The sequence below is a fragment of the Coturnix japonica genome, unplaced genomic scaffold (genome assembly GCF_054131305.1).
Source record: "Coturnix japonica strain WE unplaced genomic scaffold, WE-NBRP24 Scf039, whole genome shotgun sequence".
Taxonomy (NCBI): Eukaryota; Metazoa; Chordata; class Aves; order Galliformes; family Phasianidae; genus Coturnix; species Coturnix japonica.
Window position 1 is genome coordinate 1,544,066 of NW_028188942.1, and position 22,459 is coordinate 1,566,524.

The 22,459-nt window shown below is 40.0% G+C and overlaps 1 protein-coding gene and 2 long non-coding RNA genes across 6 annotated transcripts; all 3 read left to right on the forward strand.

Moving 5' to 3' along the window:
* Nucleotides 1-5,306: 5,306 nt before the first annotated feature.
* On the forward strand, nt 5,307-9,232 carry LOC146753166 (uncharacterized). Of its 2 annotated transcripts, XR_014940206.1 has the most exons (5): nt 5,307-5,410; nt 6,997-7,083; nt 7,206-7,322; nt 7,426-7,653; nt 8,957-9,232. It is a non-coding gene; the product is annotated as an uncharacterized LOC146753166 (long non-coding RNA). The 2 variants fall into 2 exon arrangements; XR_014940207.1 differs by lacking the exon at nt 7,426-7,653 and having other exon boundaries at nt 8,957-9,227.
* Nucleotides 9,233-11,192: 1,960 nt separating this feature from the next.
* On the forward strand, nt 11,193-14,075 carry LOC146753167 (uncharacterized). The gene is made up of 4 exons (XR_014940245.1): nt 11,193-11,388; nt 12,041-12,152; nt 12,604-12,675; nt 13,923-14,075. It is a non-coding gene; the product is annotated as an uncharacterized LOC146753167 (long non-coding RNA).
* A 1,172-nt stretch (nt 14,076-15,247) lies between these two features.
* LOC146753168 (kinesin-like protein KIF20B) lies at nt 15,248-22,411 on the forward strand. 3 transcript variants are annotated; one of them, XM_085530849.1, is made up of 6 exons: nt 15,248-15,509; nt 16,001-16,062; nt 16,266-16,385; nt 17,605-17,800; nt 20,245-21,152; nt 21,889-22,411. In XM_085530849.1, exons 1-6 carry the CDS (start codon nt 15,317-15,319, stop codon nt 21,907-21,909), a joined length of 1,500 nt encoding a protein of 499 aa, XP_085386975.1. In that variant the 5' UTR covers nt 15,248-15,316; the 3' UTR covers nt 21,910-22,411. The 3 variants fall into 3 exon arrangements, with proteins under 3 accessions (XP_085386975.1, XP_085386973.1, XP_085386974.1); XM_085530847.1 differs by lacking the exon at nt 21,889-22,411 and having other exon boundaries at nt 20,245-21,530; XM_085530848.1 differs by lacking the exons at nt 16,266-16,385; nt 21,889-22,411 and having other exon boundaries at nt 20,245-21,530.
* The last annotated feature ends 48 nt before the right edge of the window (nt 22,412-22,459 follow it).

The following is a 22,459-nucleotide window of genomic DNA, read 5'->3' on the forward strand; positions in this document are numbered from 1 at the left end:
TCACATATAGTAGTACTGTTAAGCACAACCTGTAGGTGACAGCAGGGCAGCAGCACCTCCAGTGCTGTGGGCTGCTCATGGGTGTGTTGCTCAATTCTATGCAGCTGGGAGCTGCTTGCAAAATGCTGAATGTGCTGTGACCAGCACAGTGCAGAGCTTTTACTCTATCTCACTTTCTGCCTTCCCTCGGAATAATGCACCTACTCTATCACAATTGCATTTGTGTAAAAATGAATATTTGAAACCCGGTTCTTTTGGTTACTCAGCTGATCTCCATTCCCTTGTTAGTAGTCCTGTGTTTTTTTATGGCTTGCACCATCATTAGTCATCTGCCTGTGCTATAAGATTCTCCTTTATCTCTCGTTTGCCTACGCCATATTCAAGCATTTCCAGGAAAAGCTCAGGGTATTGAAATATCCTTGAGTGGTCTAAGAATTCTTTCAGAATATAGGAGGAAGGAATGTGCTTTAAGCACCCGCATCTAAGTAGCTTCTGCTACACTCATAAATTAGATCTAATCCAACACCTGTGAATAACAGCTCCCCTCTGCTTTATAGTTTAGCTGTTCTTTTGGAAACCTTAATTGTGAGTATTGTGTGAGAAACAATTGATGCAATTACATTTGCTGGAAAGAATAATGACTGTCACTTCCTTTGGAACAAGAGGAAGTACACCATTTTGTGCTTTTTCTGTCTAATACAACAGCACATGTGAGATAACTAGTGACTAGATCTAAGGGAAGACATGTAATATGTTCTCTCCACAAGTAATTCAGCTTCAGCAGATCCACTGCAGTTAAATTTTCTAAGGTACCTCAAACGAGATCAAGGCTTGGCTTTTCAAAAGATGCGTTTGCATGTGGGAGGGAACCTCTGAATGTTGTGCAATGAGCTGCAGCCTCTCTTCAGCCCCTAAATTAATGAAGATCCGTGTAAGTATGTCCAGCACACAATCAAAGTGCTGCCAAAACAGTCCCATTTAATGCAATTATCAGCTACTTTGCACTGTCCGTGCTTTCCCTTTGTTGGCACCTACAACACAATGCTGTCACAAGGGGAGCACGCAGGCACACAGCCCTTGGCAGCCCTTCTACATGATGCTGGGCAGAGGTGAAAATACAAAGAGGCTCAGTGAGGCAGGCACAGAGTGCCAGTGTCAGGTGCTCAGGTGGGGCTATGGGCATTCTGGGGACCTTCCCTGCCCAGAAAGTGTCTTTTTTGGCTCAGTGAGAGTGTTTTGAAGGCCCTCCAGGAAAGCATGATTTGGGAGTGGAAGATTGGTATGTCATGCTGGTCACACATCCATCCTAGTGCAGAACAGAGAGCATTCATTCACACTCCTACTACTGCTCCTTTAAGCTGTCCTACAGTCTGCAGTTCTGATTTACCAGCAGTCAGCAAAGAAATCATAGCTTCTTCCTACTCATTTGTCTCTAGCAGTCAAATAAAACCATTTGTGTCAAACCTTTCTCTCTGTAGCACCTGCTTTGGCCTGGAGGCGTCTCCCTCAGACTCACAGATAAGCATGCTGGCCCTGAAGGATTCCAAACCATGGCTCTCACCACAGCTCCCCTCTCCCCAAGTTGAAACATACCTTTTTACAGTTATAAACTGCATGTAAAGATCATCATACTCAAATAGAATGCACATGTTTTGACTTAGCCAAATGGAACTGTGTGGTAATAGTTACTTGCAAAGAGTTTGCTCTGCTCTCCAAGGCATTTTGAAAGCTGTGTGCCTTGAAGGCCAACTGCTCTGATTTTAATGCCTCTTTTATCCATATTTCTGTGTCTAATTCAGTCATACTGCAAAAGTGAAGGTAGTTATATGGATTTACAGCACCTTTGGGTCTCAGCAGCAGCCTAGAGACACGAAGCACATGTGCTTGGAGACTCATACTGCCCAAGTGCTCTTTTCTTCACCAAAGGTCCTCTTCCTCAGTTAGAAGGTTCCATGGTGGAGCTGCAGGATCCTTCTTTGGGGAGATTTTATCACCAGAGTGAGGAGATGATTATACAGAATTTGTCCACATGGGTGTGTGTGCATGATGACACTAAGCTGAGTGGTGCAGTTGAAGGAATGCCATTCAGAGGGACCTTGACAGGCTTGAAATGTGGGCCTGAGTGAACCTAATGAGGTTCAACACGGCAAAGTGCAAGGTTTTGCACTTGGGCCGGAAGAACCCCAGGCACCTGTACAGGCTGGGAGGAGTGATCCTTGAGAGCAGCTCAGCAGAGAAGGACCTGGGGGTCCTGATGGATGAGAAACTTAACATGAGCCAGCAGTGCGCTCTTGCAGCTCAGAAAGCAAATGGGATCCTGGGCTCCATCAGGAGATGGGTGGTCAGCAGGGATAGGGAGGTGATCGTCCCTCTCTACTCTGCTCTTGTGAGGCCCCATCTGGAGTACTGTGTCCAGGTGTGGAGCCCTCAGTACAAAAAAGACATGGAGATTTTGGAAAGGGTCCAGAGGAGGGCCACAAAGATGATCAGGGGGCTGGAGCACCTCCCCTATGAGGACAGGCTGAGGGAGTTGGGTTTGTTCAGCCTGGAGAAGAGAAGGTTGCGGGGTGACCTCATTGCAGCCTTTCAATACCTGAAGGGAACTTACACCCAGGAGGGGAGTAAACTCTTAGAAAGGGCTGACAATAGCAGGACTAGGGGAAATGGTTTTAAGTTGAAAGAGGGAAGATTTAGGTTGGATGTTAGGGGGAAGTTCTTTACTAGAAGAGTGGTTAGGTCCTGGAACAGGCTGCCCAGTGAGGTTGTGAATGCCCCGTCCTTGGAGGTGTTCAAGACCAGGTTGGACGGGACCCTGGGCAACCTGATCTAGTAAATGTGTATGTTTGGTGGCCCTGCTAGGCAGGGGGGTTGGAACTACATGATCCTTGAGGTCCCTTCCAACCCGGGTAATTCTGTGATTCTGTGTGATTTTGTGAGGAAACCAAACCATTTAGGCACCTGAAATGCTTCTGCTCCTGCAGTCTGGCAGAAAGCAATGCCCTCTGTCTCTTGCCATCTCTGCACAAACTGGAAGGGAATGGGGAGACATATGTCAGATCCAATGGGACAGGACTTCACTGGCTGCAGTTTAAAGCAAATCACCCCAGCTCTCGTTGCCCTCTATTGCTGGGTACCCCTTGCCCCTGGCCACTGGATTTCCACGCATGCATCCTTCCTTGGAGCTAAGTGTGCCTTTCCCAGCAGCAAGCAGTGAGCTGGAGTCAGCACCAAAACCAAAACCTCCTTGTGCCTTTCCCTGTCCTTCTTTCACACATCGTCTTTTAGTTTCAGAAAATAGGGCCAGACCCCAACGAAACAAGTGCTCTAAGACAAAGCAGCTGCTTTATTTTCCTCCTCCCCTTTCCTCATCTACACCCCACAGAAAGACCATTTGCCAAGTAAGGGATGCAGTGATCAGGTGTATGAGGGGCAAAGCGAATCAAGCTTAATTTCAAAGGCTTGTCTCTTCCACGTGACTTCCCTGAGGTCTGATACAATTGTACAGCCATAGACTCATAGAATAGCCTGGGTTGAAAAGGACCACAGTGTGCAGGGTCTCCAACCAGCAGACCAGGCTGCCCAGAGCCACATCCAGCCTGGCCTGGAATGCCTCCAGGGATGGAGCATCCACAACCTCCCTGGGCAACCTGTTCCAGTGTGTCACCACCCTCTGTGTGAAAAACATCAACCTAATATCCAACCTAAACATCCCCGTATAACTTTAAAACCATTCCCCCTTGTTCTATCACTATCCACCCTTGTAAACAGCCATTCCCCTGCCTGTTTATACACTCCTTTCAAATACTAGAAGGCCACAGTGAGGTTTCCCTGGAACCTTCTCATCTCCAAGCACAACAAGCCCAGTTCCCTCAACCTGTTCTCATAGGAAAGGTGCTCCAGCCCTCTGATCATCTTACTGGCCCCCCTTAGCATTATTTGCAATTCTCTTTTGCCTTCCTGCAAGCACACCTGCTTCAGGGCACATTTCATCCCACTGTTAGGCCTTGTAAGAAGCACTATGGCAAGTCCATATGCAGAAAACATTGGCATTCCATTCACTAACAGAGAAACTATTCTGCCCTTGCTCCTGACTCTTGTCCCTGCCTCCTCCTGCACTGGGCAGTGTTTGTGGGCAATGAAAGAAATACCCACATTCTGGAAAATACAGACAAAAAAGAAACAGGCAGAAAAGCGGCACTAATACTTTGTCACTGGTGGGAATCTCCACAGAAAGTGCTGTGCTAAAGGTGTGAGGTTAAGGGATCATCACTGTCACGATAAAAGTGATAGCATGGAAGATTTAGCGATGGCGTGCTGACTAGAAGGAAAAAACAACACTTACCTTGGAGCTTGTTCATTTTCTCTCCTATCATCGGATATCTTCTCATCATCTACGTAGCTCTGAGGTTGGCCAAAGCCTGTTGCCATGAGCTTTGCTAAACGCAACAGTGCTGTGGCTCAGAGGTATTACACCGGCACATAGCATAGGAGAACTCCATAACCCAAGTGTCAAGGGAAGAAGGAAGGGGAACTGTTACAATTAATTACGTTCACTAAATTGATAATTGTAGGCTTCTTGTCACACACTACTGCCTACAGCAAAACAGCACAGATGTTGACAACTGTGATTTCTGCATACAAGCAACCACTTGAGGCTGAGCACACTCTCCTGTCTCTTTGCCATGTCTAGAAAGACCCAGAAGAGCTCAGTGTTCTCTTGCTGTTAGTTTACATCCTCCAAGCACTTCCAAAGGCACGCTGCTCTGTAGAAAAAGCTGAGCTGCCCAGAAAGTTTGTGCAGGAAGAAGGCAGCAGCATCAGTGCACGTCATCCTGGGGGATCTGAAAGCATTTGTGAAGAGAACAGGGAAAGAAGAGGGAAGAGAGCAAAACCAACAGGCACTAGCACTGCTGCCCACAGGGGGCGGGGCTTGAGGCAGGGCCTGTGCCAGAGGGGGGCCTGGCACAGTTAGGGCCAGCTCAGGGCCCAGAGCAGAGGGGGAGCAGGCAGAGGCAGGGCCTTGGGGCCCAGGATGGAGGAGGACCAGGCACAGCTGGGGCCAGCTCAGGGCCCAGAGCAGAGGGGGACCAGGCACAGCTGAGGCCACTGCAGGGCCCAGGTGAGAGGGGAACCCAGCACAGTCGGGGCTGCTTTGGGGCCTGGGCCGGAAGGGGGCCCGGCACAGCCAGGGCCTATCCCCCTTTTTTGCACATATGAAATGCTCCCAGCTGTGCTGCACAGCAGAACATCTTTCAATGGAGATGAAAGCCTGTGAAATGAAAGAATCCTTTCTTATTTCTTTCACATTTGTGTTTGTTGACTGCAGTTCCAACCAGGTGGACTCGCAGTGTCTTGCAAGTGCCACCTGGAAGCAGGTACAAACTGGAGACACAGCACCCTCAATGTCCAGGTGAGTAACAGCAGCCAAGGAGGCCTTTGGGCTCTGCAGGGTCCAAGTGTGGAGCATTACACACAGGAACAGCTGAGTATAAAGACAGTGGCAGAGCTGCAGAGCTTGCCATAGTAGGGAGGCACAGTGGCTCAGCTCATTTCCCACAGTAACACAGGAAATAAGAGCCATGAGGGAAATGCAGATGCCTTCTGCCCCCATCAGAGGGGAGGAATGAGCTGCACTTCCACAGAGACATTCATTCCTCTCACAGCCACTCACACCTCAGGTGTGGAGGGACGAGCTGGGGCTGCTGGTGGCAGCTGTGGAACACTGCCATCTGTGGTGCTCCATCCTACCTTGGAGGTGGGCATGTAGAGCTGAGGACCTTTGTCACTGCACAAATGACTGCAAGCAGAGATGTAGCAGAGGGAACATAAAGCATTTAATAACTTATACAAAGCAATGAGTAATAGAAATGACAATATTTCCAACCAAATATCCCCCATCCTAGCAGTCATATCTGATCTCTACAATCCCACCCAAACAATTTCCCAGCCCCCTCCAATTCCTCCTCACTATCCCACCCCTGAATTTTCTTCCCCCAATTCCCACACAGTAATTGCCCACACTAATTACCAGCATGCAGGGCATAGGGAACACCTGTTCCTTGTGTGCAGACACCTGAAAAAAAGAAGTGTCAGGGAACTGGAGGTCTGTAGCAGGTTCTGGAGGCTCTGCATAGAACGTAACCCCAGACCACAACCCCATCAGCTGCTGGGGCAGCATCATCCCTGTCATTGGGGGATGTTGCCAGTGGTGGACAGGGACACAGGGAGAAGCCACACCTTGGTGTAGCTCTGATCTGCTCATGTCCAGTCCAATCCTCTATAGCACTTTCCATCTTCTGTCCTTTGTTCTTAACCGTATCCTTCCTTCTCTTCTGCTCTTTTCCTTTCTTTTAGGTGTCTTACCTGTATCTGCTTTTCCCCTCTTCTGTTCTTTTACTGCTCTGGTCAGCATCCAGTGTCTGCACCACAACTCTAGGTTTTGGGATGGAGAAAGGTACACAGGGCATAGATTTGTACAAGAAAAGCTCTCTTGCTATGCCCAACAGGTGACAAAAAGGGGCCCTCAGGACCACAAAGGCAGCTTGTTTCTCCAAAAATAAATAAACTTAATTCTTTTCTTTATAAGAAGCATTAGAATCTTACAGAGGAGATGAAAATCATCTTCACTATGCTTTTAGACTGTACATAGACTAGACCAAGATGTGTGGTGTTGCTTTGATACCTTATGAGGAGCACCGGTATCAGTGGATGAAGCGAACATTGTCTCAGAAGCACAATAATGGAGTACTTTTGTTTATAGTTGGCCTGAATGCAGTACAGGAGTGTGTTGCAGTAGTACTTGTTCTGAAATTCTAGGCTCTGACAAAGAAGTTTAGCGGGGTCCAAAGCACTTGTGAAAACAGTAAAATATTATTACTTCCTGTGTTAACAAATGAGTCTGTTACAATAGGATGATGAAAATAATACTGCTTTAATGTGCTAATCATCAAACAGAGGATCTAGTCAGATTTCTAACTTCCAGCTCTTTAATTTTAGAGGTCTAGTTTGGAGCCTAGGGGACGCATACAAGTTTGCCTGCGTATTAAACCCTTTACGGCACGGGAGAGAGCAAATGGATCGCAGGTAAGGCATTTATTTAATCATAAACAAAAAAACAACCCTTAAAGTATATATGTTTTCTTTCCTGTAAGATGACCTTTTAAAACTTTTTTCATGCCTGCATTACTTGTGCTTCCTTGTAATAGGGATGTGTTTCACTTGAGGACTCAACAAGCATCATACTGAAGTCCCCTAAGAGCTCATTGGGAAGAATGAGCAATAAAACTTTAGGACAGACAACACAGAAGTTCACCTTTTCACGGGTAAATTAATTGTCTTTAAATGATATTAAGTTATTTGTGGAAAAAGTTGCTTGTCTTCTGTTACTTCATATAAAGCAAACAAGTTTTTCTTAACTGTCTTTAGAATTATCAACGTGTATCTGACTCCTTACAAGTACCTAAATATTGCTTAAACAAAATAAAGAGATTAACCAGCTTCTTGGTAACATTCATGTGTTTGGACCTGAAGCAACTCAAGAAGAATTCTTTGAAGGTACTGTGAAGCAACCAGTGAAAGAGTTCTTAGAAGGATGTAATCGCCTTGTTTTTACGTATGGCGTTACAAATGCTGGGAAAACTTACACATTCCAAGGTATGAGCAGAAATGCTTTTTCCTTGAATTAATTTCTTAAAGTGAGAACTACTTCTAGAAGAGAGAGATGTTATGACTTCTTACCTAGTTACTCAACAGGCCTTGTACGTTGCCTTCTATTGAATATTAGTAGCCTTGAAAAGTCGTCTTCTTCCATAACAAATATTACTAAATTTACAAGTGTGTAAGACAGTCTACACTACAATAACTTTGGTTTTTGTTCCTATTATAAATGCATGCATCTTAAATGCTGTTCTTTATTTGAAGGCAAAGTATGTCTGAGTTTGTTTGATTTATTGTAGGCAGAAATTAAACATTCTGAAACATTTGATCAAGGTATTTCAGTCTTTTTTCAAATTTCTGATTTTAGTAATAACAGCAGCATAGAAGATTGTGTTCCCTGAGCTTTAGTAGTACAGAAATAATACATCAATGTCCTTTCTGGCTGGGAGCAGTTGTTTTTTATGTTTAATATCGTCATAACAAATGAAACGATTGGGTTCACAGGAAACAAATTCCCCTTATTTCTGTTATTTAGCATTCTGTTACTATGTATTTCCAATAGTTTTATATGCGTGGAGCTGAAGACTTTCCCACAGTAATACTTTTTTAGGACTTAAATATTAAGAATCAACAGGGTAGTATGTTCAAAAATTATCTTTCTATGCACCTTCCATACAGCACTATAGAAATTCTTCTGCGTATTGTCCTCTCTTGTGTTCATGACTGACTTTAAAACACTGAAGCTTGCTTGGTATTTAGTGACAGTGGAAAAACTAAGGCGTGAAGTAGGCAAGATGTGGAGGTAGTTGTGTGCTCCAAGAAAAGGCAATGGGAAAGGAGCTGAGTTACTTTAACAGTTTTATGAGACTTGTAGATATTTATAAATAGGGTTTGTGGGATGAACGGAATGTTGTAGCAGAGACATCACTCTGGTTGTTATTTCAGGGTTGTTTCAGAGCGGGAAGGGAGCCTGGTAAACAGTTGAAAATCTGCACGTCTGTTAAATGTGGGAGTTTGCTGTGGGTTATTTTTTCTTCTTAAGGCTAAGCTTATGCAGAATATTCTGGCTGTTTTAAAGTGATGCCCTGTAATGTCTAAGGAATGGGATGTGAACTGTTGCTTAAAGCCAGTATTTTTCAGGGAACAGTCTAGTAACACTGCAAACATTGCTTCAGACTGTAACTGGCCTCTAAATTCTTTGTGTATACTTTGAGATTAGAATCAGTTATCTTTGTCTTCATTTATGTTTATATGTTGCTTACAATAGTAACCTGGCCCTTCTTTTGTGTATTGCTTACAGGGACAGAAGATGATGTTGGTATTTTGCCAAGGACAATGGATATGTGGTTTAAAACTGTTGGAAGAAGGCTATACACAAAAATGGATCTGAAACCTATTAGGTGGAGAGATTACGTAAAACTGACTAATGACAAAGTGAGAGAAGAAATTGCTCTTAAAAATTCGTTGCTTCGTCTGACAAAAGAGGTAGGAAACTACTTTATAAAGAAATGATGAGTACATGCATCTTGTGATAGTTCAGTGTTATCCTTTCCATTCTGTAATGAAAGAGGGTTCTGTATTTACACACAGTTTTCTATTTGTCTTTCTGTTCCTGCTGAAAAAGAATGAAACATCTTATTAGTGATGTGCTACACCGCACTGGGGTATTTTAGTTGTGGAGTATGTTAACTTGATCTTACTGATGAGTTGGTTAAGTGTGGACTTCACAGTGTGAAAGGCAGGTGGCAGTAAAATTCCTTCTGAATTATTTCAAGAGCACAGCTGAGTATGAAGTCCGGCTCCAATGATCTTTAAGTATTTCGGGGAAAAACAACACCTGTCTTCTACATGAACCAAAGATGTGTAAAACTGTTCTAGGTTTAGTGAGTATGTGGAAAGAAAATGCAGTGGACAGCTATATGCTGATCTCATCCTACTCCATTAGAGAGTTAAGATGCGATCGTGCTATATAGGTGCCTCCTCTAGTTTCAAGAACCGTGCTCCTAGGTAAAATACTTGACCTTATAAGCTAAGTAGGTACAAGCTTTGCTGACTATACAAAGCCAGATCTGGGTGAGTGTCATGTAGATGAAAACTTCTATGTTAGAAGTTTTACTTCTAAGCATACTGTATCTGGTAGGTGAGATTCCTCCTCTTCAGTAGATGAGAATTTCTTTCTACTTTTGTGCTCTATAAAAAAGCAACACAACCTGAAGCCTGGGAACTGAGTATACATCTATGAACATCATGAGATCTACATGTTGGGAGCTATTCTGTATTTTCTATGACCAAACTACTTAAAAATATTATATTTACAAAATTTAGTCATAACTTCATTTGTGTAACACTTTGATAGCCTGAGTTAAGAAATAATAAGCTGCTTATCTACATTAAGTGATCGAGTATTCTACCTTAACTTCCTTTTCTGAGAGTTGACCTAATAAGCCATAGGATATGGAAGTCCTGAATTAAGAAAATCCCAATAAGAAAAATATTTCAGGAGTCCAAGATTCATGAAAGGTAAAATGCAGATTATAAATGAGCTATTGAAAATCATCTTATTAAATAACTCCTTTTCCTGTTGGGGATTCTCTCCCTATTTGTTCTTTTTCTTTCTGAATCAGGAAGCTGAAGTGCATCAGATCTTATAGTAAAGGAATTGTCAGAAATGAGTAGTAAGGTGAAACCAGTCAAAATGTGTAGCCAGGATTTTTGTGTTGGCACCTTGGAACTATACTGTATTGTTTTGTGGTAGAGCAATACAGCTGCTTTTAAATAAATAAATAAATAAATAAATAAATAAAAGCAACCAGTGGTGTATTGGTGCTGTACATCAATAATAAATCCTAAAGTCTCTGTTTTCTTTCGTAGGTAGACCATCACAACAGCACTAATGACAAATCCCCAGCTGATTCTAAGGGTATGTTTTATATTAAACAGTAGCAATTAGAAAAGCTTCTGTAAGGTCAACGACTGGCTTTTTTGGCTAATGCTGATAATAAAGGGATTATTTAGCTTTTATTTGTAACAGAACGGAATAATGGGCAGGACATCTGGGCAGAAAATGGCTGGAGACTACTGGGACATCTATCATAACCTGGTTTTATGAGGTGAAAGTAAAAGAAAGAAAAAGAGTATGATTTGTGATAAGATCCCTAGTGGTTTTCTGACAGGCCTTTAGGGCACTTAAGAACTCACTAAATACTTTTTTTTCCCTAAAAAGTCAGAACGAAGTGTCCTTACTAGTTCAGTTCTCTATATTGTAAAGACTGAAGAGTTCTGAATATTTCTAGCCCAACTATAGATGTTAGATTGGGTTTTGGAAGTGAAAAAGCAAGCTTTATAGCAGGCGTGTCTTTGCAAATGTGTAGGGCAAGCGTCTTGACTTCCAGATACTTGGTGTTTGTATGAGAGGTGGGGATTCTCTGTGTTTATGTTCTGGGAAAAGTTTTAAGCTGTAAGCTTAACTATTACTTATTTTTAAATGCAGCTAGTTTTACTGTCTCTACATTGACTTGTAATATTTTCTACTTTGCAGGTGCAGAAAATCTCTCAGAAGGATCAGACCAACTTAGCAGATTATCTATAGATGATTTTGTGAAGTTCTCTGGGTTTCATTTTTTGAGATTTACAATGAATGTTTTTATGATTTACTGGCTCCTTTATCAAATGACAGAAAAAAAAGGACACTTTGCCTTGCTCAAGTCATCAAGGGATATTCTTACGTAAAAGGTAACTAGAATACTTTGCAAACTGCCAAGCTTGTCATGGAATAGTGTAACATGTTTCTTCTGAGATAGAAAACTCTTAAATGTGTTCAGTGTAGCTCTAGAAGTGTCTGCTTGAATGCGAAGGCAACAAGCTACATGTACGTATCTGCATCTTCAACAGTATTCTCCTTATTCCTGTACTTTGCCCATAAAGCCTGTGTGAACTCCACTGCCTTCATCATCCTTGAAAATGAGAGCCATACAGTCGTTATAATGCAGACAAAATCCAGATAACCCATCCCCAATAAAAACTACAAGCTAAAACAAAAAACTTCTCAGATTGACTTCTGCACCAATGAGTACAAACTCTGGGCTTCTGTAGTTTAAGAACTTAGCTTTTGTACTTTCAGTACTAAGGCTGCTTGCTTAATTTGGATGGAGCATACTTTAGTATACTGGTAGGTTAAACTGTTGTGCTATACTATAACTTGCCCTTTTCTGTGGGAGGAAGAATCTTAGTCTTATCTGCCATCAGCTTGTCGTATGTTTGAGGCAGAGTTAATGAAGTATTTTATTGTCTTAACTAAATGTTCTTAGTTTGTATACCTTATTTCTTGTTCACCTTCTCTTTTGCTAACGAAGCTTGCAAAAATCACTTTTCCTTCTTTTGAAAGGTTTGCAGTGGGTTCAGATTTCTGATTCTAAAGAAGCTTTCAGGCTTTTTAAACTGGGACAGAAACACCAGAGTTTTGCAAGCACAAAGCTAAATACTTGCTCCAGCTGAAGGTGGGAACTTTCACTAACATTGGGTGTAACATAGTGTGGGGAAGAGGGATGAATGAAAATATTGTTTATGGCTTTTTTTTGGGGAAGAGGCTTTAAAAAGGCTTGATATCTAGTGTTCCATGTGATATTTTGTGACAGTTTGTGATTCTAGTGCTTTAAACTAGAAGGATTAGTCCTTCAAGCAGATAAGTGCATACAAAAGCTAAGTGTTTTATCAAAAACTCTCAACAAAACAACTAAGCCTTCTTCCATGTAAGTAATGGTGGTTCATGAGGGGGAAGAAAAGCAAAATAAAGTAAGAAAGAATGTGTCTTTAAAAGGCTTAATGCATCTAGTAGAATTATTGTTAATTGAATCTGGAATAAATCCAGCAGTGTTTTGAACAGATGTTATAGATTTTAGAAAATGTGTGTATTTCTGGCTATTGACCTTGCTTCATTTCTCCTTTTAGCCACAGTATATTTACAATTAAGGTACTAAGAATCGGAGACCTTGAAATGCCACGAGTGACACGAGTCAATGAGTAAGTTCAGAGCAGAGTTCCCTTCTTCTTTTAGGATGAAATTGTCAGTTACTTTCAGTATTGATGTATTGATATTAGGCTGATCTAGCTAACCAAATTCAGAGAGAAGAAAGCCTGCTTGCTACTTCTGTCTGAGATTGTGCTCTAAATGAGTGCAGACAGAGCTTTCTGTATTTTAATCAATGTAGTATTTATTTACAGTCACAGCTGGATATAATTGCAGAATTCTCTGCTGATTCTCATTTGAAGGTGTCTTTCTGTCCCAAAGATTAGGTGAGCTCTGTGTTCATGAAATGCCACACTGTGCCTGGTAGCCTATTCAAATTCTGTTATGCTTAAAAGTAGATGAAAATAGGCCTTGCTACTGGATTAGTCTCTTATCTGTCTGTCCTTTCTAGGGAAGAAGGATTCCTTAAAATTAGCTGCTGCTTAAAGTGCTTTGATTTATTCAGAACTGTTTTATTTGTTGGTCCTGATCACTTGAAATTTTAACAATATGGGGGAAATGTAGTGATGACTTTGATAGTAATTTTCTTTAAAATAAGAACTCATTTACCACTCCTGCACTAAAGCTACTTATGGGTCACGTGTGTTGTGACAGGAGCGTAGCTATGTGAAGCTTTTAGCTCTGTTGGCAGAATTCAGTAGCTGTAAAGAGTCCAGCAGGTAACCTCACTAGAGAACAGTGTGTTTAGTCACGCTTTAAGAGTTCTCTCCTAATGTTCTGTACATCACCAGCTGTTTGATTCAGTGACGTAACCTTGGTTTAGGAAACACCAGAGATGTTGTGATAAGTATATGCTTCTTTATTTCCAAAGTATTTACTATTGTCCTTTCCTAGAGACAATATACTGAGAGAGTGGTTATCTCTGATTTTGTTGGGTACTGTTTTCTTAGAAGTAGATAGGTCAGTTTGCCAGATGTGGTAAGGGAAAGAGAAAGGTGAGAGAGAATTTAAGCTAACGTGAGGCTGTATGACCTATCTTAGGCTGGATGTTGAATGTACTTTTTGTTTTAAATGTTCTCGTGGGTTGTCTAAGAAGATAATGGCTGCATAGTAGCTGGAACAATCATACAACCTGTCTGCAAACTAGCAAAAAGATTAAATTCAAAACAACCCACAACTCAAAATTATTTAAAGACTAGTGCAGTTATTAATGTGTTGTCTTCCACTTGGATAGCTCTCACATTAAAATGAAGCTGTTAACTTCTGCTAATGGGATTTGTTGTGGTTTTTGTCTTCAAAGGGTGCAGCAGCACATACCGTTTTGTGAAAGTAAGTTAACACACTTTCTTCAGGGATTCTTCAGTGGAAAAGGGAAGATACACATGTTAGCAAACATCAGCCAGTGTGCTTCAACCTATGAAGAAACACTCAATGTGCTAAGATTCTCAGCTATTGCACAAAAAGTGAGTATGTTGTAGTCTGTTTTGTTGATCAGTACTTATGATTTGCATTTAAAGAAAAAATTCTGTTCTTCTAAGAATATGAATCTATTTGTGTAGTATCTGTAGTGAATCTGGGTGTTTGTCTCCATACAGCAGTCAGGTTTTTTAATTTAGTGTTTTAGTTGAGCTTAATTTTCCTACAGAGTTTTCTAAAAATCTCTACTGGGGTCTTTGTGTTTCTTTGGGGTGTGAGGGCAGAAGCATCTTCTGAGAATCTCATTCCTAAAAAGTATTCAACCTAACAAGAAGCAACTTGTTACATCTGGAGGAGATTTTATGCTATTTACTTAATTTTTCTCTCTTCTCAAAATATGATCCCATGTAGGAAAGCAAATCCAGCTACCCCATATGTTGCTGCTGTTGTAATTTTGAATATTGTCCAGTTCAAGTGTTGACAAAAGAAGTGGAGCAGTAAAGAGTTTGAAAAGCTGTGTTATGGCCATCAGATGCTTCAGTGGGAAAGTGGGGGTTAAGCGGAATGGGTAGGAGTGAGTGCTATGATATAATACTGAAGAAGTTAAGCTGTCAGATCAGTGCTACAGTCTTGATGGAAAACTTTGAAGTGCTGAGAGTTTGTGTTTGAAGCACAATTGATGGATGTGTGCCCTTGGATTGTGGCCTTATCTAAAAGAGGTTAAGTGTGAAAGTAGAGGGAGCAGCCTATGAGGGTGATGTGGCGCTGCAAGACAAAGAACTGAAAAGATGATGATCAGTTGCATTGAATGCAACTGGAAACTCAAAACATAAAAAAAGCAGAAATCTATGGCTGCATGAAGTGGCAGTTCTTGTACATTGTTTGCCTAGTGAAACTCTTGAGGTTAAAAGCAGGATTGGAGTCTGCAATAACTCTTTTATAATTTCTAGAAAACTGGTTTAAGTAGTGACCAAACATCAAATACTATAAAATATATTAGCTGTTACTAGAATGCCACTTATCTTCCCCCCATACGAATCACTGTCATGTTGTATGTGAATTTGTGAGGTGGGTTTTGAAGCTGAAATTAAAAACTTCTTGTATGGCTGTCTTCATAGTGGCTATCCAGACTATCTGTAGAAATAACAGCTATTATGTAGTCAGCTATTCACCAGTTTTAACTGATTATAAATTACGTTTCAGGGTGGAGAACATAGCATAGTGCCTGACACCTGTGTTGATCCTGAGGGCATTCTTGATTCTGTGCATTATGATGTCATGGATATTAAAGAGCAAGCTGAGGCAGCACATAGTTCCATTGTATCCCTGGGGGACCCGAAGGAAGATACTGGCTGGTTTGAAAAGCAGCTGGAGAAAACTAACTTTGAACTGATGGAGACCAAAGAAGAGCTAACAGAGAAAAACACCAAACTACTTAAAACTGAAGAAGAGCTGATGCAGAAGAACAAAGGTGAGTTATGCGATGTGAAAGGTAGAAGAAATAGTTCATTAATCTAAAAGAGAAATAACCAGTTTGAGTAGGAATTAGAGGAGATGTTCTACCCTTGGAACCATAGCCTGTAGATAAGTGATAGTTTGTTCCTTGTGTATATTCAGGTTCAGCAATTCCACGGTTTTTGGTTATTTCTTTTCTTTTTTTCCCCCTCTCCTTTAAACTGCAACTAGCAGCTTTACGCTTTCGTAAGTATGGGGTTAAATGTCTATATCTTGATTTTTACTTTTATATTGTAATCTCTACTCTTCTTTATGTCTTGTTGATGCAATGTTTTCGTTCCAAGAAATATAGAAAACTTTTGAATCACTCCCAATAAGTGAAGACCACATGCAAATTAATTAATCTGTTCAAAAGCTACCTAAACGTTAGAATATCTGGAAAAATTGATTACTTAATAAACTATCTATTGGCTACTTATGTAATACAACCTTTTCTGTGTGTTACAGACTTTGAAATGCAGGTGATTAAATTGGATGAGTCTGTTGAGCAACTTAAAGAAGCAACTGAGGTAACTTTATCAAGAAGATGTTGTGTAAAATTGTTTTAATACCAACTTGTGGTAGCTTAAAATGCTATTCCAGTAGGCTCCATTAATAGATTTCTTACCGAGCTTAGCTTAACTGAATTTGCCTTTAATGCATTGTGTAATTCAGCTACTTAACACTACATTAGAAACTGATGACTGAATTTTTTTTATTTTTTATTTCCAAGAAAATGAATGCACAAAATGAAAGGATTCGAGAGCTAATGGACATCGTGGTGCAGAAAGATGACATTATTACAGAGCTACAAGACTTAAAATCTCATTTAGAAGAAAAAGTAAAAGATTATGTGAGTTTTACACATCTCCGTATCCTTATACAAAAAAAGAAAAACACTAATTCTATGCTTGTAATCAACACATTTTTGGAAAACTGATTTTCTGTATGTAGCTGGTACTCGCTTGAAATTGTAAACAATGCAAATTTATCTGAAGGTAGTTGTTGCTAACACAAACAACAAAAATATCAGTGTGTTCCACTAACTCCTGCCTCACACTCCTACATCAGAGGAAGAGCAACAGTAAAAGTATGTTGAGTAGAGTTGGAAGTACGAGTATGAATGGTCAGGATATCTCCACGTTCTATGCAGTCCATAAAACTTTATCCTGACTAATGTACTGCGAGGTACTGAATATGTGAAGACTAGCTTGATTAAGTATGTGTGCATACCACTTCTGGTGGTTTTTGTTCATTTTTTGATGTTTGGTAGCCTGAAGTAGCTCTGAAAACATTTATAGTTAATTCTGTCACTCGGATCTCTAACCTTGTAAGCTTAGCAACTTGACCCTCCTTAGTCTTTGACTGTCTGCATCACTGCAACTTAGTATTTCCATGGTATTAAAGCTGACTGTGATGAGTAGTCATGTCCTCACCTATTACTTCTTCCAAGAACAAGGCTCCAACTCTATCTGTGAGATTGTGTGGCCTGAACACTTCTGAGGCTTTTCTTTTCATAAGTTACTAAAGATGAATAATCAGTCCTTGGCAGTGCCAGCATGGCTTAACAATCGTCATCTTGTAAGTAAGGAAGCTTCACTTGTGGTCAAGGACACAATCTAAAATATGCGTGACAGAGCTGACTAAGCTTTAAGGTTGGATTATATCTGTCACGATGAAAGTGATTTTAGCAGCTTAGCAGAAGTGTGATGTGATGAACTTGTATGAGAGCTGACCATTTGCTCTTTGAACATGTTTGTAATTTTGTTGACTTCTTGGAAACAGGAAATTCTTTGATAAACTGGTAAACTCTCGATTGTGTGCAAGTCTTTTACTTTGTAACCTGCTAGGCTCTTGCTTTCCCTTGTATACTCTACCGAGTATTGCACTTGTCATTATCTGAAGGTGTACTTGTTCTGTCTGCTATTGAGATTTGTAACTGATGTCTATAGAGTCACCAGGTAAATATTTTAGCTGTATGTTTTTGTGTAAATATTTGCCTACAGAAGATTACTGAGACTTAAGTGCTCCTTTTGTTAAGCTTCAATGTAACTGATCTTATATCAATACAGGAAAAGACTGCCTACCATTTAACTACCATTAAAGCAGAACCGGCAGAAGAGAACACTAATAAAGGAACTGAAAGCAGCCAATTTTCAGTGCTTTCAGTTAAAGCACTGAAACAAGAGAAAACTGAGTTGGAAGTGGGAAGAAAGCACAGTACTGATGAAGATAAGCCTACTGTGGAAGAGCCACCTTCAAAGAAAGGTACAGTTTCTTCCATCCTTGAACAGGGTGTCTTCCAAAACAATAAATTGCTTCCTATTCCGAATCGGAAGCAAAAGGCTGTGAAGCGCGTACCTTATGGTATAAGGAGAAAAGCCACTGTGTTAAACTGTAAATAGAAGTAACTGTTATGTAAATATCCCTTTTTCAGAAGGTCCTATGCTGTTCATTTTTGAATGCTTAAGAATAAAAGTTTTTTGCACTATTTTTTTCCTTTTTGCTGCTTTTTCCTTATCTGTTGATGCACTTGCAGATTTGGTAATAGTTTTAAAGCAGTTTCTTTAGGATTGTTTCAACTGCTGTTGCTGATCTTCTGAGTAGCATCAGCTGCTCAAGTGCTTTTTTTTGTTTGTTTGTTTTGTTTTTCCTGAAGCAACTATCAAAATTGTTGACGACCTGCTAATTGCTCGCTCATGGGCAATATTTGAGCAAAATGGTTTGGATAAGCTCTGATGCATTTAACTTCACTTCTGGGCACAGCTGAGCATCAGTGTTCCTAGAATTACGGAAGGCATATACAATGTAGAAGGGAAAAATCTAAAACTTAGCTGTATTCCCTTCCTTTCTTGTATTCCTCTTGCAAAATATGTGCAAGGGAGAAAGTCAAGGCCTTCTTTGGATGAGATGCTGTTCTTGGATGATTTGTCCCTGCTGCCTTTATTTGGCATAAATATTGAATCCTAATGTGACCACTGAATGGCATCACATATAAGCATCTTACCAGAGACCGAGGGAGGGATGTGGACTCCTCCATACTCCGAATAGTAGTGGGTTTGTTATAATCATATGACCAAAGCTCTCATTTAAAAATTAATGACAGCAATGCTCCACATAGGAATTAAAATGGGTAGCTGATAGTCACAGTGTCAGCATGAAGTTTTCTGTTAAGAAGTACTGAGTATTCAATCATGTTAAAATTTTCTTCTATTTGTGAGTATTAATAGCGTCCAATTTCAAAAACCGCTTAATATATATTCTTTAGCTATGTTAAATATACACAGTAGAACAATGAGCACAGGTATGTTGTGCTGGTTCTTTTGTAGAATTAGTTATATAAGTAGCACGAGCAAAAGTGTTTTAGGAGATGCTAGGTTATCTCAGCTTCAAGTTCAGGGTATTTACACCATTCTCTGAGCTTTTAGGTCTTGTTTCCTATGCTCTGTAATAATGCTTTTTCCCTACTTCCTGTGTAAGGAGCTTCTAGACTGAACATTACACATCTTCTCCCTAGTCTTATTTATCTTGCTTTAGTGCTTGCTTGTTGTTTTCAGCATAAAGTGTTTAGATTACTTATAAATCATATTCCCCTCACTAGTGTTGCTGGGAGCAGCAGTCAAAACACAAAACCTGGTTTGGGGTGGAATACGCCACTGCTGTTTCTTCAGTATGACTTTTAAATCAGTTGAGGGCTGTATATAAAACTTCTTAGATGAGTTAAGAGGCTGTTTCCATGCAGTACATGTGAATCTGTATGTAATGCAGGCTGCACGTGGGTGCTATAAAATTCTGCATTTCTGTAGTTGTAGTAATAAAAGGACTGTACAAGAATCACCATTGAATATATTGTTGTGGTGACCCAATCCCTAGTAAGTCTTGACTTATATTTATTTTTCTAATACTTAAAGTATGCATATTATGGAATGGACATAACTGGATTCTAAAGCAATGATGAAATACAGCAGAAGTCGCTTTTGATAGAAAGAAAATGCATGTGATTTTAGCTAATTGCTCACCAGTTAAAGAAAAAAACAGTCCCAAGCTAATGGAATATTTATGGAAACTTGAATCTGCAAATTTGTACAACTTTATGAGTGAACTTTATATGCAAAAGAGTAAGTGTGGACAGAAGTAGGAATCCTCATATTTTGTTTAGAGATCAACTGAATAAGAGAGACAGATATCAACACTTAAGTGATCAACTTCTCCAGAGTTTTATCTTTCTTTTGAAAGTAAGAGGACTGTGAGTTGGAATGAAATTTCTTAGAGAACTTTTTATCTACCATTTAGATGTAGATGGAGTGATTCCTGGCTGCCTTATAGGGATTGCTGAAGCACGGAAGATAGAAAGAATATAGCTGTGAATTATCTATCTCGTTCCCATGTTTCTTAAATCTAATTAGATTTTCTACTGGTGTGGAGTGGAAGGTTTGAGTAGTGCCATGGTAAAAGTGTTCTTCCAGACTGAAAACCTTTTGCTGTTAATTCTGTATAGAAATCTGAGGCACCTGATTACATGTTCAGAGGACTTGAATTCCTTCACTAGTATCAAATACTATGTGATGTGAGGGTATGGCTTGCATATTACGACAGTTTTTCACTTAGAAGTTGCTACTTGGTGTTGTGAACTGCTATGTAATAATGATTTTAATCAATCTGAGCTACATTCCTTTTCCCTTTTTTTTTTTGTTTGTTTGTTTGTTTTTCAGTAGTTGTAAATGAGAGAAAGAAAAAGAGCACTGTAGAGCAAAAGACAATTGAACACATGAAACAAAAGTGCTCCGCGTACCGAAAGGAAGTACTAGCACTGAGGGAAAGAACTGAAATCTTGGAACATCATTTAACTGTGCTTGAAGAACAATGCAGAAGAGAAAAAAATAAAAAAGAAGATTTCAGTAAGCAGGTAACAAGCCTGCGTATTGAGCTTTCTTTTTCTGAAGAAACAGCTGATGCCCTCCATGAACAAATTCTGCAGGGTCAAGCTGACTATCGGGAAATTGCTTCTGAACTGGATGAACAGAAATCTATAAATATGACACTAGAAGACAAAAATGCCCAACTAACTAACAACATAGAAGTTGCCAAAGAATATATAATTGATAAAGTGTCACAAGTAAAAGAAATGCGGACCAAATTAGATGAATTATACAAATGTCACTTAGAGTTTCACGCCATCGGTACTGACTTTGTCAGTGTAAAGGATTCCTCAGACTCTGAAAAAGATGAGACAGGGACATCTCAAATTAGTTCTGCATGCACTCAGTCACAGACTTCTTCCATCTCAGATCTTGTGCAGGACCTCTCCTTTAACTATAGTCTTGAAAGGATTTGGGAAGTATGCAGAAGTATTGTTGATGTTTCCTCACAAAAAAGTCAGCACATCAAAGCACTGCTTCAAGACAATGAAAACCTAAAGGCGGGACTGAATAATGCTGAAAATCATAATCGTCAACTTGTAATGAAGCTATGTGAGATTACAACTCACACTAGTCAGGAAGATGATCTTGTGAATCAGTTACATGAGCAAATAGAAAAGAAAACTCAGGAGTTTGAAGAAAAGACTGCAGAAGAACAGAGAGTGATTGCACAATTTCAGGAGGAAGTTGCCAACTGTGAGGTAAAAATAAGAGAGCTTGAATATCGCCTGGAGGCTTCCAAGACAGTGGAAGACAAAGTGTCAAAACTCAATGAATTACTTAAAGAAAAAGAATCTATTATTGTTAATCTAGAGACAGTTACAGCAACTCTGCAGGAGAAGTCTGCAAATGCAGACAAAAAAGTTGAAGAGTTAATTAGCAATGAAGCAAATCTGATTCAAGAAGTTCTGCAGCTGAAAAACAGCTTGGAGCAGATGAAACACTCTCTTTGGGAAAAGGAAAAGAGTGAAATGGAGAAAGTGCAATGTATAGAATCATAAGTAACCACGGAGTTAACTTAGAGCCCTTTGAGAATGAACTAGAGTTAAAAATAGTTAATGGGAACATCCCTTCGACTTAATGCATCTGCATGCTTATCAATGGCCAAACTACTACTTTAGGATGCTTTGGTATGCTACTTGAGTTCCAAGGGAAAACAGGAGTGTGCAAGGAAATAAAGAATAATATGGGGATTTCTGGTGGTTTTGTTGTACATCCCTCAGAATAGCATCTGAATAATTTATTGCTTCAGCATCTGATTATGAGAAGCAAGCTGAAATTCAAAAGTAATTGTTTAAATCTTGTCACTGGTCTAGATAGATTTAAGAGTCTATTTACAAATAGAAACCAACAGGCAGGGCATGGATTAAGCTGTAATTGCTGTTTCCATGAGATGTGTAACAGTAATGTTCTTTGTGTCTTTATTTTTAACATAAGGCTAGAAAATATTCTTTCTGAGAGTTCTGCCCTTGTACTGAATTTGAAAAAAGATTTGCAGAGGAAAGAAGAAGAGTATGCAGATCTAAAAGACAAACATTCTGATGCCGAGAAACAAATTCAGCAAGTACAAAGCGAGGTTTGTAGTCAACTGAGGTATTTTTTTCTGTAAGATTATGCTTGGCTTTCTGCTGTTAAAACTTCTCAAACTTTAACTATGAAGCTGGAAATTTCACACTAGTGTGGCTAGCAGCAAATCTTAGGTAAAGTTGCCATTGAAGCTCTAGAGGGGACCAGAAGTTAAAACATGGTTTCGCATAGATAATGAATAGAGGAAAGTAAAGTTGGTTGGTAGTCTGGAAAAAGGTTTGTGAAGAGAATAGCTAATCTGGCTCTGGAGGGGACTTGTTATTATCTCTAAGTTACTGGTGACTTGCCATTGGTATCCGTGGTAACTCCAAAGCCTAAAACCTAAGTCTTGTGAAAAAACGCTGATAACTGGGAAGAAGAATGCTATTTCCTTGAAGAGAAATAGACTAATTTCCAGAGGCTCTTTAATATAAGCATGTAT

Bases quoted from the DNA above. Each gene is read 5' to 3' on its own strand.
- LOC146753168 (XM_085530847.1), top strand. From the start codon at position 15,317: ATGGATATTAAAGAGCAAGCTGAGGCAGCACATAGTTCCATTGTATCC. The intron at 16,063-16,265 runs GTAACTTTATCA...TTTATTTCCAAG, and splicing joins AACTTAAAGAAGCAACTGAG to AAAATGAATGCACAAAATGA. The intron at 16,386-17,604 runs GTGAGTTTTACA...ATATCAATACAG, and splicing joins AAGAAAAAGTAAAAGATTAT to GAAAAGACTGCCTACCATTT.